A 15,811-nucleotide genomic window follows, 5' to 3' on the forward strand; every position below is an offset into this window, starting at 1 on the left:
GAGCTAAATACGTTTGGTCGATACATAGCAACTTCATTCTGCGCTAACAATATAAACAGACTTTTTAGAATTTACGTCAAGTTCAACTTGGCGGGCGATTTTTACGCAGTGTCTACATTTTGTGGATCACAAAAACACTCTTTTTTTATATATACCCACACATTTGTACACCAAGTGCTGTCCATTACGGTGCGCCCCAAAAATGAAAAAAATCGAATTTGTGCCGCAGAGGGCGCAGGAAGAAGTTACAGGTCAGCACAAAGACGCACACAAGTGCACTTTAAAATTAGATGTTGTGTGCAAATATAGCACCAAAAGAGCAGCTTGCCACGCTTAGTACTAAGCTCCCATTTGTCTGTCACACTTGACCTTTTCTCTAACACCCTTCTTGTCCTCTCTGCAGTGTGGAGACTTATTGCATGTTCAGAAGGGCAGGGGTATGTGTTCTGTATCTCTTCTATACAACCAAAGCAATCTCCCTTTTGACTGAAGGAATGGGAGTTATTGTTCTCTGAGGCTTAGCATGTGTAGTAAATCTCATACTACATCATTTAATACACACACTATAGCCATACAGTATGTATTATGCTGAGTTTGTGTATTGCTCACTAATAGTTGTTGGCCTCAACAATCACTGCTGACCACTACATTTTTGTGGCTGCCTTAGCATAGTAAAACAGTGTGACTCCATGATTAAGGAGTTGGTCTTGAACACACATTTCTGAGTTAAATTCCTGTCTTGGTCACTTAATCTCTGTGCACCATTTTATTACATCTACATTTCCATGACCTAAATCAGTGGTTTTGAACCATAGAGCTCCACTGCGGATTACTAAGGGTTCCCTGAGAATAATTTGGAAATGGATATTTTACCCTTGAAGACATCACTGTTTTGTCATATTTGTAATTAAATAGTTAAAAAAAAGGTTTCTAAATGGTATTATGTAATGTTACACATTATATATAATATGGAAATATATATATATATACAGTATATATATATATATATATATATATATTTATATTATTATATATATTACTTGTGAGCACATTCACATGTCTTAGACAGGTCTGCAACCCTGCTTTTCACCATTCTCACCTAGCATAAAGTGCTTCCACTGCAGCAAGGGATTCTGGGAAATCACATGCAAATGTGCACACAGTGCCACCTTTTGTCTCAAGTCATATATACATATATATATATATATATATATATATATATATATATATATATATATATATATATATATATATATATATATATATATATATATATATATATATATATATATATACTATATCGTAACAATAGTATTCTTATACAGAGAACATAAGATCAGCCTACTGGTGTTATGCAACTCGCAAAACATTTATAGGGGGTTCGGCAAGGTAACAATTAATTTTAAACGTTTCTCCGGTAAATACAATGTTGAAAACAACGGACCTAACTGAAAACAAGAAGTATATCTCAATTGATATGTTTTCATAAAATATCTTAATTAAAGATTAAACCAAACCTTACATTATTACACTCTAATCATATGGAACAGCTGAGTTTATGTGAACATGACAAGGGAGGAAATACACCTCAAATAAGATTTGTATTAATCTCCAGGAATGTACAGGGGAATAAGTCTTCTGAAGGATTAGTTTTATTTAATATCCCAGCTGGCAGGATATAGACAGGAATCACGAGCAGTGAATCTGCTTTCTTCTCATGGACAATGGCAGACGGTTTCTCTCTTTCAATATATAACAGTGTAACCCCTTCCATGCCAGATGAAACAATGAAGTGTGAAGGAGCGGCTCAGTGAGTAAAGACACTGACTGGCACTGAGTTTGAAGCAGGGGAGCCTGGTTCAATTCCCAGTGCCGGCTCCTTGTGACCTTGGGCAAGTCACTTTATCTCACTGTGCCTCAGGCACCAAAAAAACATAGATTGTAAGCTCCACTGTGCAGGGACTGTGTCTGCAAAATGTCTCTGTAAAGCGCTATGTAATACTAGCAGCGCTATACAAGAACAAACAATTATTATTATAATTAAGGACATGTTTTATTAATAAAAAATGGCTCGTGTAACTCTTTCGCCGCCAGAGGCCTGCGAAGCAATGCATTACTTTGGAAGATAAAGTGTTAACTTCTGAATCGTACTCTTATTCAAATGACTGGGAGTTTCGGCATGCTAAAGCCCAGCACCGTTTAGTGAATCAGGGATTTAATCTCTTACTAAAATATTTTTTCTCGATGCAAATGTTTATCTGCGGAATGCGTTTATTTTATTTCGACAACGGTTCATTTTTTTAATTTATTTTTTACCATTTCAGATTTAAACCGGAATGACTAGCAACACACAGAGTTTTTTCAGAGGGTGTTTTTACCTAAACGCTGATGCAACCATTTTTAATTTCTCCTGATGAGTGTCAAAAAGCATTTACGAGGGCAGCCATTTTTAAGTGGTCCTAAAAAAAAGTATACTTTTACAGCTAGAGGTGGATTTCATAATGAGGTATGGAATCATTAAGAAATGTAAAGGATATGGTATCGGAGAGACAGGGATATGTTACTGTCATTATTATTTGTCACCCTTCATTTCACAAGTTCCAACAAATTGTAATAAGGCATATTATTAGTGAATTATTACTCATGGGCATTATTACATTCAACATCTCAGATTTCTGTTTTGATCTGCGATATTCCCTGGCTAAAAAGGGTTTGACCTTTCCATGCTCATGAATCATTTTTTTTTAACTTTAATATTTTAATATTTATATTTTTAACGTGAATATTAATTTCCATATTTGGTTCTGGCGGTCCTTTTGTGTCTTAAACCAAAAAACATTGTCCCTTTTATTTCGGGTTGCATATATAAAATGTATATACTACTAATACAGTATGTCACATATAGGAAAAATGCCACAACCTACATTGAAAGAAGATGCATGTCTGATTGTGCTGACAAAACATTCACATATGTGACAGTAAATAACTGCAGAGGCTCAGCGAGTTTATGTAAAACGATCTCCTGTTATTGTCTTGTGGCTATAAATATGGTATTGTCCTTTTTTATTCTGTTAGACTTTGCTTGTTTCTGATCTTTCTCTTCAAACAGCAAAACATGTGACATCTTACAAAGGTTATTTTTTATTTTATTTTTTTAAATAAATAAATCAGTTCTCTAGTACTAGATAATACTTACTGTATTTAAAAAATGTATTATTCAACTCGTAATGCCATTTTTAATGCGTTTTAAAGCATTTTTTGATTTTTATAGCAGGTTTTAGCCCACCTCCCCAGCAGTGCAAGAAATTTGCAACACTTTCCTGTTTGGGATAATATGTTGCAAATGTTCCCAGCCGTTTGAGCTGCAAACTGTAACAATAGATGTTACCTTAGTAATATAAGGATACATTGCAGCTGCTGAGTTACAGTACACTGACTGAAGCAGCCATTATGTTAGGCACGCAATCAGGAGTTTTCCATATTTATAATAGGAGCACCAAATAATTGCCAGCTAAGGTAAGGATGTAGAATTATACATTGTCACACGCTTTACATATACACATGAGAAAAGAAAAACAAGGGGGGGGGGGGGTGTAGTGTTGCTGCTTTAAGGCATCAAGATGCAAAGCGGGCCCATCTGGCATTAAAAGGGTTAAGCATTTGCTGTGCTCCCCACACAGCCCGAGAACCCTCAGTTCACCTTTTTTTCCTCAGAATAACTATGTATTATTATTTTTGAACATTGATATATTTATCTCTTCATTTGCAATGTTCCTAATTTCCAGCATCATAATGTGTTGGAAGCCGGGGCTCCTGTTATTTAGAGAATTGGACATACTACTGTAGGGCTCACCACGTTGGCCCGGGTAATATGCCCCTGTGTGGAGGCGCAGAACCCTAAAAATGATACCATCAGATGACAACTCATCTCCCGAGGCCATGGAATCGATTACGTTATAGATTATACTCTATTTAGAAACAGAATCCTCTTCCGAGAGAGATTGATTTAGTCTGGAAAAATCAAAACAATATTACATATGTATATATTATGTGACATAGACCAGGGGGCTCAACTCCAGTCCTCCAGACCCCCCCACCCCCCAACATGTCAGGTTTTAAGGATATCCCTGCTTCAGCAGAGGTGGCTCAATCAGTCCCTGCTTCAGCAAAGGTTCCATAAGCCCCTGCTTCAGCACAGGTGGCTCAATAAGTCCCTGTTTAAGCACAGGTGGCTCAATCAGTCTCTGCTTCAGCAAAGGCTCAAAGAGTCCCTGCTTCAGCACAGGTGGCTCAATAAGTCCCTGTTTCAGCACAGGTGGCTAAATCAGTCCCTGTTTCAGCACAGGTGACTCAATCCGTCCCTGCTTAAGCACAGGTGACTCAATCAGTGGCTCAGTCTTTGGCTGCGCCACTGACTGAGCCACCTGTGCTGAAGCTGGGATATCCTGAAAACCTGACCTGTTGGGGGTCTTGAGGACTGGATTTGCGCACCCCTGGCATAGAGAACAGATGTCATTGTCATTTTACAAAGAAAGATGTATTAAATACATCATCCCAACCCGATATTACAACGTGTAAAGGCCATATGTGTGCCATTGTTTGAGTTATGCTGATTATGAGTAGTTTTTTAAGTGAAGGCCCCAGAATAACTATAGCAACAAGCAGTGTATCTTCACAAAGGCCAGGGACATATATAAAAGTATCACTTACAGCCTTAAACAGGTAAAACTGGTAGAATTTCACAACTGTAAAAAATACTTATGGATTACAAATTCCATGTTTGTTTTATTTTTCCTGTTACAAGGAACTGTGGGTTTAAAGAAATAACATTTTTCAAATGGTCAATGTTTTTATGGATATTTGAATAGGGGGAAAGTTGTGTACGGTAACCCACAATCATTTTAACCACTTTGCTACTGGAGTGAACAACAACATATCCAAGTAGGTCGCACAGTATGCATGCACCATGCCCTCTTAAAATACAGCCCATTAGATGCTGAAGACTGCAGGAGCCTTGTGGAGACCAAAAGGTATTGGCACAAACTGATACCGACTTTGGCTTTTGGCAAAGGCAGTTCTCTCTCTTGATTCTAGATCAGGATTCGCCAACTCCAGTCCTCCCGGGCCATCAACAGGCCAGGTTTTAACTCAGTCAATGACTGAGCTGCTGATTGAACCATCTGTGCTGAAGCAGGGATCAGGGATATCCTTAAAACCTGACCTGTTGGTGATCCTAGATGACTGGAGTTGGCCGCCCCTGTTTTAGATCTAAAGAAATTTGCCAATAGCCTTTAGTAAGTGTTGGAATGTATTTGTCCCCACCCAAAAGGCCCCACTTTGTCCGCGAAGGGGTTAACCATTTCAGTACATGGCAGCTCTGCAAAGCACTACACTGCAGGTACCTCCTTCTCCCACACATGCTAATCTTCAAATACATTTAAAAAAAAACATACTGCAAATAGCAGAAAGAAGAGAGAATTGGTGAAAACTCTTGATTATTGTATAGCAGAGATCTGAAATGAATTGATGAGGTTTCTAGCACTCATGTTGAGGAGGTGACTGCAAGCATCCTTATCAGCCAGGTAGAGCTTTGGAAACAGATTACTTCCATCCAATATATGAAATTCACCACTGACAGAGACCTGGGTGTTTCCCTCTGCACTGATTCTACAAGTAGATTTTCACTTCAGTCTGGAAGCCACTGGAGTTTAATTACCAGTAGACACACCACAAACTACAGAGCAAATACCTGCCTACTGTATGTCCAACTTGGATATTACTGTTTTCAAGGGCAGAGAAGAAGATAGGACATTTGCATACTCATATAGGAAGCCTTCGGTCCATCAAGGATTTTAACCCTTTTGGTGCTGGAGGTCACTCCATGATTTCTTAAATCCTTAAACTGGACTTCAGTGGGAATTATTTAATGTAAATCTATTTGTTTGGAGTGACATATAGCCTTTGAAACAGTACATGTATTTACATCACATAAAGATTTTAACTAATTTGCTGAAATCTCTGTGTTTTATCGCTAAAGTGACACAAATTAGCCCCTTTGCTGCCAGAAGGCCCAGCAACACAAGCAATGCTTTCCTGGTCCATTTGACAGAGAAGAGGTTAATGTATCTGTATAGGGAAGTTGCCAGCTCTCTGCCTCCTGCCTTTAAACAGCCCCAGTCTACACAGAATCAATGTATAACAAGTATATGGCAAAATGTCATAGGCTACTACAGGTGACCTCCTGAGAAATACCTTCAAGGCAGCAGGTTCTCCAGAGTCCAGAGTGGGTCATCACCTCTTCATTCTTCTTGCTGGTTTCATTATCATTGGTGGATTTGGCCCTGCAGACACCTCTGGAGTACAGCCAATAATCTGTGCCCACGGCTATGGTCATCAGACTAAAAGCAGCAAAGGCTCCCACGGTGGTGATTAACATCTGAACACCTCTGTCACACATCCTCATACTTGATCATGGTAGAGAGGCTTTCAGCTAGAGAAGAACATTGGTTTGGGTGATGTTCCCCTGGGCGATGTTTCACATCTGCTGAAAGAAGGGACTAAAACCTCAGGCTTCTCATATCCTCGGATGTAACCCTTTCAGAGCAAACTTTTCAGGAAGGCATGCAAGGAAAGTCTCAAATGTCCTAACCGCTTTAGTGTTCTTCATTGGTGATTGTAACATTTAGTACCAAATGCACCGGTGAGCACTGCTACACGAGCTGTTCCTTATTGTGAAGGGTCATGCTTCCTCATGCAAATCCTTCAGGCGTTTATAGGGTTTAAATCATTCGATCCTGTGGGTTATAATGTGCTCTGAATTGAAGAAAATGATGCAGGGGGAAATAAGCAGAAAAGGGTGATGGTTGTAGCTCTGTCTTTTTAATGCTGTCCTCTATAAACCTCCCATGAAACCCTGTTACCAAAATAATCTCCCAAAAGCATGTTTAGCCTCTTAAACGTGACAACATTCGCTTTGCGTGATCACTATACACTTTCTAGTCACTAAAGAATAGTTGCAGCATCCATTGCTCCTCCCTTTAGGACCAGGATTCTGACCGCGGTGCTGATGGTACAGCCCATAGCTCTTTGCCTGGGTCTTACCAAAAAAAAGTGTTCCACTTCGTAATGCTGACAGATCAGGTCCTTGAAGCACAACCCCTGCTTTTTGTTATAGCCAAGAGCGTCCAAATACAAGGGGCAGATCGTGTAACCAGGCAGCTCATATGTATGGAGCACAAAACATGTTCGATGTTGTTGAATGCACCAGATACTATATGAGAGCTGTGTCCGTGTGTAGGCAAAAGAGGTTCAAGTGATGGTATTCAAGGGGGCATCATTAGAGCCCGGTCACTGTAGCTTTGTACTGTATGACCATGGAGAGTTCCAGGCGGTGGTGCTGAACGGACAGCTCCTGGAGTCCTGTGCCGGGCAGGCTATGCTTTACAATGAACACTTCATGTCTGCTTTGTAAAGCGTCAGAATCTGGTGTTGAAAGGTTATCACAAAACTAGCACCCCGCTCATCTGTGCTGGATTCGGTTTATGGGATTACTATGCAGTCCCAGTTCTTTGGGTCTCGGTCAAGCTGATTTCCCAAGCTAATTGTTACAGTGAGAGGCTACCTTCCACCTCTGGGAGCCCGCATTACTTCTGCCTGTTCCTGTTGATCTGGATGCTGGGCTGTCCTTCTATGCAGAGTTTAAATAGCCCATGTCGTCGGGTTCTCTTCTGGGTTCTGATGACATGATGCAATCTCTTTCATCTGTTTTGGGAAAGTTTAAACACCAGCCTCTGCCTGTATTATCCCAGCACCTCTGCCCCTTCCCAATATTCACTAAGCTGACAACTCTGCCATTCCAAACGTGAGGACACAAACTCCAACCATTCTGCACTTTCTTATACCGAGATGTTATCCAAAACACCCCCCACACTCTGTCTCTAGCTCTCTCTGATTTCTTCCTCACTGTCTCTATCTCTCCCTCTTCTCTCTCGTCTTCTTTCCTTCTCCTTCCTCACCTCACCTCTCTCCCTCTCCCTGTCACCCTCTCTCACCCTTGCATTCTCTGACCCTGTCTCTCGTTATCTCTCTCTGATACTGAAGCATTTCACAGCTCCTTGTACTGCTTATGTCTTCTCGCCCCTTCCAATGTGCCACTCAGCCTTTCATTATGCAAAAGCTGAAGTCAACTGATGCAGAGAGAATTAAACCCTGGAGAAGGCAGATTTTTTTTTAAAGGGGCAGCGTGCTTCCTGTGATTGGGGAGCTAATCATCTGAGAAACAAAACAGAAAATCATCCATCCAGTGTATTATAATTACTTTCAGCATACAGTACTGGAGGACAGCATTTATTTTCTATTTCTTACCCGAGATGACTGAAAATATAATGTCTCAGGTATGACAATAAATATTGGAATAAACTCATGAAAGGGTTGCTCTCATTTTTGGTAAGTGACATTGTTATTCACAATTTCATAATGTTTGTAAATGTGTATGAATATGTATATGTAAATCAATCATTGCCGAGTGTGTGTGTGTGTGTGTGTGTGTGTGTGTGTGTGTGTGTGTGTGTGTGTGTGTGTGTGTGTGTGTGTGTGTGTGTGTGTGTGTGTGTGTGTGTGTGTGTGTGTGTGTGTGTGTGTGTATGTATGTATGTATATATATATATAACAAAATGTTTCCTCGTGAGAGAAATCAAGAAACAGCACTCAAATTTAAGCATGAAAAACCTGTATTTGAGAATACATACTGTAGCACACATAACCAACGTTTCGGTCCAGGAAGGACCTTCCTGGACCGAAACGTTGGTTATAAGTGTGCTACAGTATGTATTCTCAAATACAGGTTTTTCATGCTTACATTTGAGTGCTGTTTCTTGATTTCTCTCACAAAGGAACATTTTGTTCTATTGATGCTTATGGAACATGCACCAATAAATAATATTGATTGTTGGAGTGCCAGCTGCTTCTCTTTAGGTGTATACACACACACACACACACCATATATCATTATATATTTGAATGACTGAACTGTCATTTGACATTTTCTCTGGGCCTTTTAGTGGTCTTAGTATCTCAGCTGTATATGAGAAGCATGTCCTGAGTTTCTGTAGTCGGCCCTCTTGTTAGCACTGGCTGAATATCAGCATTGATGAGAGACATTACTTAACCGATATGTAAATCAGACTTCTACTTACAGCAGACTGGTGCTGGTATCATTAAACAAGTAGTGGCATAGGTTTTCCAGGATCTGGGGCCCTTGGCTAGCACAGGAGGGGTCAGGCGGATTAAACCCAAACCAGGCAACACAACGGAGACATGGTGGGGTGGACTGGTGAGCTCTGGCTATGCCAAGCTCTTTATGTGGTTATTTAATGCGAGCCATTAAGGAGGGTCCAGGCCCTCTCTCTCCCCCCTCCAACCCCTCTTCCCCCTCCCCAAAATAGTGTGTCTCAGGTTTGTATTCAGCAATTTAATGCACAGACTTTGAAAAATGTTTGCACCTCCGCCAGTTATGTTGTCTTCCACATATTGTTTTCCCATTTTTTATTGCTGTACCCCAGTGAAAATGCAAAATAAATAGTTTATGACAAAAAAAATATAGTAGGTGCACTGTGCCTTCTAGGGGAGCTTGGCCCCTAAAGTCCAGGACCCTCGTTTAAAAAGGGTTTGAAAGGGGGGTTGTGTTAAAAGTTAAATAATGGGCTGAGCAAGTGGAAGCAAGTACCAGACCAATACCCAAATTAATTAATGTGCCCTATCTTGTTTACCAATGACTGTGCATTAAACATGACTTAGATGTTAAAAGCTTTTATACAATTGAGCATGAAATCAAGCGTTATGATGGAAAATAAACAAGCTACATTGTTTAGCATTGTACCTAATGAATATTAATCATGTCATTCCCTATTTCTGTTATTTAACTTCCTTTTAACCCCCTTGCTGCAACACAGGCCTGCAGAGCATTGCCCCTCCCCACCCTCAACCTCTCAAGAAAAGGGTTAACCCGGGGGTACCAAACTCCAGTCCTCAAGGGCCACAAACAGGTCAGTTTTTAAGGATATCCCTGCTTCAGCATACTGTAGGTGGCTCAATGACTGCACCACTGATTGAGCCATCAGTGCTGGAGCCACTGATTGAAGCACCTGTGCTGAAGCTGGGATATCCTGAAAACCTGACCTGTTAGTGACCCTTGAGGACTGGAGTTGGTCACCCCTGAGTTAAACTGATGGTGTATTGTAATAACACATGTTCCTGGTACCAACAGGAGTGTTGAAATCGAAGTCATTTATACCCTGGATACAGGCTCTAGATAACGAAAACTGCAATCTGCATAGAAAGGTTCTCATACATCTTTCTTGCTACCCAACCTAGAAGGACTTTTCCTGTAGACTGGAAGTTTGCATGTGGTAAATTAGAGGGTTCTCCTTCAGTTCTGATTTCACATGGAGGGACAGAAGAGGTCACTTTGATGTGACAACATATTTAATTCGTAACTATCTATAGCTGGGGCTCTCAAACTTTTCCATATTGCAATCTACTTCATTGTTAATAATTATTTGGAGGATCACTTGGCTCTGTTCATCAATATATATATTTTATATTTGTATAACATATATTTTAACAATACTGGACCTGTATATAAAAATATGTATTCAGTAGTGATAAAATCTGCACATACTGCAGGAAAGAGCGGAGTGATTTTTGAAGGTTTTAAGGGACCACCACTTGTCTTCGAGGACCAGCGATAGTCTAGGGACCACAGTTTGAGAACCACAGATGAGAATACTTTTGCACATTAGACATTTCTTTGATGCTTGAGGTCATTCATTTAGACATTATGAACAGGTTTTTGTTGTTGTTTGTTTTTTAAATATTTATTTTAATTAAGCCGATGATGCTTCAGACATCCTGAAGTGCATAGTCATATAAATTAATACTTTATATGTGTGCATGTATATCTTTATTTATATATCGCTCACAGTGTACTTAGCGTGTTACAAAAAAGATTTAAAAAACAGTACAGGGAATTATAATACAATAAGTGCAACAAACAAAATAAGACAATCGAAAAGGAAATCCCTGCCCCAGAGAGCTTACAATCTAAGTGGTATGTTGGGAGACTTACAGAGACAGCAGGTGGGGGTGTAAGTGCAGTAGGTGGCAGTGCTTGGCCACAATGCTTGGTAGGAGTGACTGTGGGTGTGGGACAGGAGCCACGAGTCCGGGATATTGGGATGCTTCATTTAAGAGTTGAGTTTTTAGGTTTGACTTAAAGGTGGGGAGAGAAGGTGCTCGGCGTAGAGGTTAAAGGCGCGGAAAGGAGACAATTATGGTTAGAGTGCAGTAGACGAGCAGGGGCACAGAGCTGATATGTAGGGAGGAGCAGATGAGTGGGGAGCCTTAAAGGTCAGGAGGAGAACTTTGTATGTGATCAAAAACTTGATGGGAAGCCAGGAGAGGGATTTAAGGACGAGATGAACAGAGACTGTTTTGGGAGAAAATTGAATTATTCTAGCAGCAGAATGTTGGGTAGATTGCAGGGGAGAAAGTTGTGAGGCAGGGAGACCTGTTAGCAATATGTTACAATAATCCAGACAGGAGAGGATAAGGGCAGTCATTGGAGTTTTAGCTGCAGATTGACAGAGGAAAGTGCAGATCTTGTGAATGGAGAAGGAAATGGAGGAGCCAAATGTCATTCCTAGACACATGCTTTGGAGACAGAATAGATGGTAGTACTGTTTACTGTGATGGAAAAGGGGGATATTAAGCTAGATTTATGGGCAAATAGGAGGAGCTCAGTTTTAGACGTATTACGTTGAATTCGGCAGAGTGCTGTCCATGAGGATATAGCAAGAAGGCAATCAGAGACTTGAGACTGGATTGCAGGAGTGAAGTTTGCACATCTTAGTAATTCTGCTTTAAAACTGCAGACCCAGCAATATCCTACACGTGTTTTTTTTTTTTTTTTTAATAAATCAGTTCTGTACTATGAGAAAATACTTGTAGCATTTTTTTTAAACCCCCAACTCTGAACACATTTTGAATGTATTATAATGTAACAAGCCTTTTTTGTTTCTATAACAAACATTTACTGTCACATCCCCTTCTTCTTCTGAAACACCCCTTTTTTAGCCCTGCCCTCTCTCTCTAGCAGTGCACCAATTGTATCTAGTGACTGCCTGGTCACATGATCTTCCCCACAGAAATTTGCATCTTTGGTCCTCTTTTGCTGCACTGACAGCCATTTAGTGAACCCCCGAGCCAAATCTTTGCTGATCGATCACAGGAGAACGGATCAATCGACAACTTAGCTAATTACTTATCATTGTGCGGATTGTATTGATGCACATATTAAAGGGGCATATGATTATAATGCACCTACACTAGGTAAAGTATATAAGCAATTGAATATCTACCAACATCCAGCACAGTGGTGGCAAAGTGAAAATACTTGCAAAACAGATCTGTGCTAACAATGAAAGGGTTAATACCCCTAAGGTAAATGGATTTGCCACATTGTTGCCCTTTAGTAATATCCTCTTCCCCCTTGACATAAGTGTGATAGCTACCTGTGCATACTGGAGAGATGTAAACTTAACTGCCCACGGAATGAACCTGGGGGCCTCTATCATCTATTCATGTATAGCAGAACAAGTACTTATTTGATAGCATCATGAAATTGAATCACCTGGAGGTTAATAGGGCTCTATGAGGTCCTGTGACTCAGGGGAGACTGGAATCAAAGTATAACCACAGGAGGAACACTGCTATAATGAGAGTCATTATTCAGAGGGACTTGGAGGACTTGGTATTTTAATGATTCCAAAGTTATTGGCTTTGGTGTGAGGCTGATTTTCAACTTTACGTGACTCCAAGGATCACACTTTATCTCAACGTACCTTACGAATTACCATTAGATTGTAAGTTCTTCAGGGTAAGGGCTGATTGTAACTATGTTTATGATGTATAGCCCCGAATACACTTGTGATACTGGACAACATTTTACATACTTATTAACATTACACTTCATGGTCTTAGGGATATCCCTGCTTCTGCACAGGTGGCTCAATCAGTGGCTCAGAATGACTGAGCCACTGTTGGGTCACCTGTACTGAAGCAGGGATATAGTAAAAAACGGAGTTGTTGGTGGCCCTTGACGACTGGAGTTGGTCACTCCTGCCCCAGTCTTTTAACCATGCTGGGTTTATGGATGCAACTCCATTCTTCATTGAATTAGCATCACTGCCAGCTTCATCATACAGAATCAGTAACCAAGCTCAAACTGACGTGTCCAAGAGAATGAAGCGGTTGGTCTATGAGCGAGTTTTCTGATTCTGGCCTGGGCTTAGCTGTAGAGGCTTTGTGATACAGCAAGAAAGAACTTTAGGGAATCCATGTATAAAATGCATTGGAAGTGACAACTAAGTGACCTACTGTACTTAGCATTTGTACTGTAGGTCAGTGCATGTCATTACCCTGAATCCTTGTCCTTTTGTCATGGGGTGAAAGGAGCAGGTTTTGGTGACCTTGGTTGGTGGTGACCAAAGATATAGAGATACACACATCGGTTATTTGTCTCTGTCGTGCCTTTTACAGTTGAACGTTTTGTCATTTTTTTAAATTTCATCCACCCATCTCTTTGGTGTCTGGTTGATGGATGAAGTCGTGACAGCCACTATCTACTTGGTATACTTTCCCATTCATTATTATGAGCCAAAGAAAGACTATTTTGGAAGCAAGAATAGCTTTGTGGAATATTCACAAGTCTCAGGAGATGGTTATTCGATGTCAACACCCACTGCTATTCTAGTGGGACTTTAAGCAGCGTAGTAAGGGGCTTATTCTATTCCAGCCAACGTGTCCCATTTTCAGTGGAAGTAGAGGTAGAGGGGTAGAGAGGTAGAGAGGTGGAGAGAGAGATAGAGATACAATGGAAATGTGACATACTGTAGAAAGAGAACAGAATCACCCAGGTCAGTGATAAGGAACAAGAGCCTGGGAAACAAATGTCTGTCAGACTCAGGACCTGATCTCTTTAACCTTTGGAAGAGAGAAATAACACAGAAGCTGCTTGACAAACACAACTCAACATACAGTACACTTCAGGAGGTCAATGTATCAATAGAAGAAAAGTTTGTTTTGACACTTGCAGACTTGCAGCTGTGTCAGACATTAGAACCATGCTCATTCAGTCTAATTAGTTAAATACTTTCCTTACATTTGAGGAAGGTTTTTACATGATATCGTATCTGACTGTCAGAAATGGGGAAAAGGTGATGGACTTAGATGAAGAATCTGTTACTTCACATTAGTGTCGTTTAACCCATTCACTGCCAGAGGGATCTGCAACTAGTTGCGTTACAAATCATTATACACTCCTTTGGGAAGAAAAACCATCAGCTCCTCCATGGTTTCCATTGGCCTTCCCCAAATAACAAGCTACCCTACTCAAAATAAAAGTCAGGATGGAAATGTCTGTTCTAGCCTTAAGTAACACTTTAAACACTGTTATTAGGCATAGATCTATTGACTAAAGTCTCCAAGCTGCAGAACTGGAGTAACGTCAGTGCAAAATACAGCATCATATCCATCAAAGAAAAGGAACACCTTGCAGTGGAGTTTTCCCTCGGATAAATCTGGTGCAATTTCTACGTTTCTTGGTTTCGGCCCAGTTTTGCAGCCGGGAAACTATAGAAAATAACCCCCAGAAACCTCTAACTAACTTTACTGCTGCACACGGGATCCATCCTTAACGTTTCCACATGAATGGATTCCTGATACGAGCCACACTCTGTATCCATTAATCTCTGTAGTGCTGCTGCTGCATACACTCTCAATGGGGGAGATTTATCAATGTTTCATTCCTGTTTTGCTACAGTCCAATAATGACTCCAATCTTTTTCTCTTTCAAACTTAGATATTTCATCTTCATAAACCTGGCTGTGTTTCCTCCCAGAGCAGAACCATAGTAAAATGTATTTGATCCTACTCTTAGCCTATCCTACGTTATGGACTATTTATTTATTTATAAAATATGTTACCAGGAAGTAATACATTGAGAGTTACCTCTTGTTTTCAAGTATGTCCTGGGCACAGAGTTAAGACTAGGACTGCAAGTATATATCGCCAATGGATTGTATTATATTGGAGAATATCTGAGTATGTGCAGGTTGGGATATCTTTTTTGGAACACTGTAAATATAATTAATTAATGTTTTGCAGAAGTTTCAAGATTATTGTGGTTCTTTCCGGAGAAGACATTCTGTAAAAAATCCCCTAATTCCAGTGAATGGAGACTTTATTTACCACCCTTAAAATGATGTATACTACAATATGAATATTCCATGTATCTACCTTGTCAACTTGAAGTATCTTCTCTTAAAAACAAATAGAGTATCAGAACTGAGCCTTTTCTTTATTAGAACAGAAAAAATGATTTTGGAATCTCATGTCATCTTCAAAAATGTCTATTTATAATCCGCATACCCCTCTTTTTGGGCTGTAGCACTGCAGAGATATCGGCTTGCCAATTTCAGATTTTGAAATAGGAACTCCCCCCCCCCCCCCCATGTAATTTTGCTCAGAGGAAACACTGGTATTGATCCGAAATAATAATAATAACTACTTTATTTATGTAGCGCTTTTCTCCCAATGGAACTCAGTTGAAGACACGTTTGCAGTGTAACAGAGGGGTTTAATATTTTCAAGAACACTTTGATTTCCTGTTTCTTTCTGTAAATACGTTTGATAGAGAAATGACCTGGAAGTTAAATTCAGAGACCCTTAGAATTGTTTACGAAGCGTTTGCTCA

General features: G+C 40.2%; 1 protein-coding gene across 1 annotated transcript in view; it reads right to left on the bottom strand.

Moving 5' to 3' along the window:
• The window catches only part of CACNG3 (calcium voltage-gated channel auxiliary subunit gamma 3), a 47,392-nt gene extending 39,216 nt beyond the window's left edge, over positions 1–8,176 (bottom strand). Inside the window, exon 1 of the mRNA XM_075565671.1 lies at positions 6,253–8,176. Within this exon, the coding sequence (XP_075421786.1) occupies positions 6,253–6,463 (211 nt within the window). The 5' untranslated portion in view covers positions 6,464–8,176. The remainder of the gene's footprint in view (positions 1–6,252) is intronic.
• Between the last annotated feature and the right edge of the window lie 7,635 nt (positions 8,177–15,811).

The sequence above is a fragment of the Ascaphus truei genome, chromosome 11 (assembly GCF_040206685.1).
Source record: "Ascaphus truei isolate aAscTru1 chromosome 11, aAscTru1.hap1, whole genome shotgun sequence".
Lineage (NCBI taxonomy): Eukaryota > Metazoa > Chordata > Amphibia > Anura > Ascaphidae > Ascaphus > Ascaphus truei.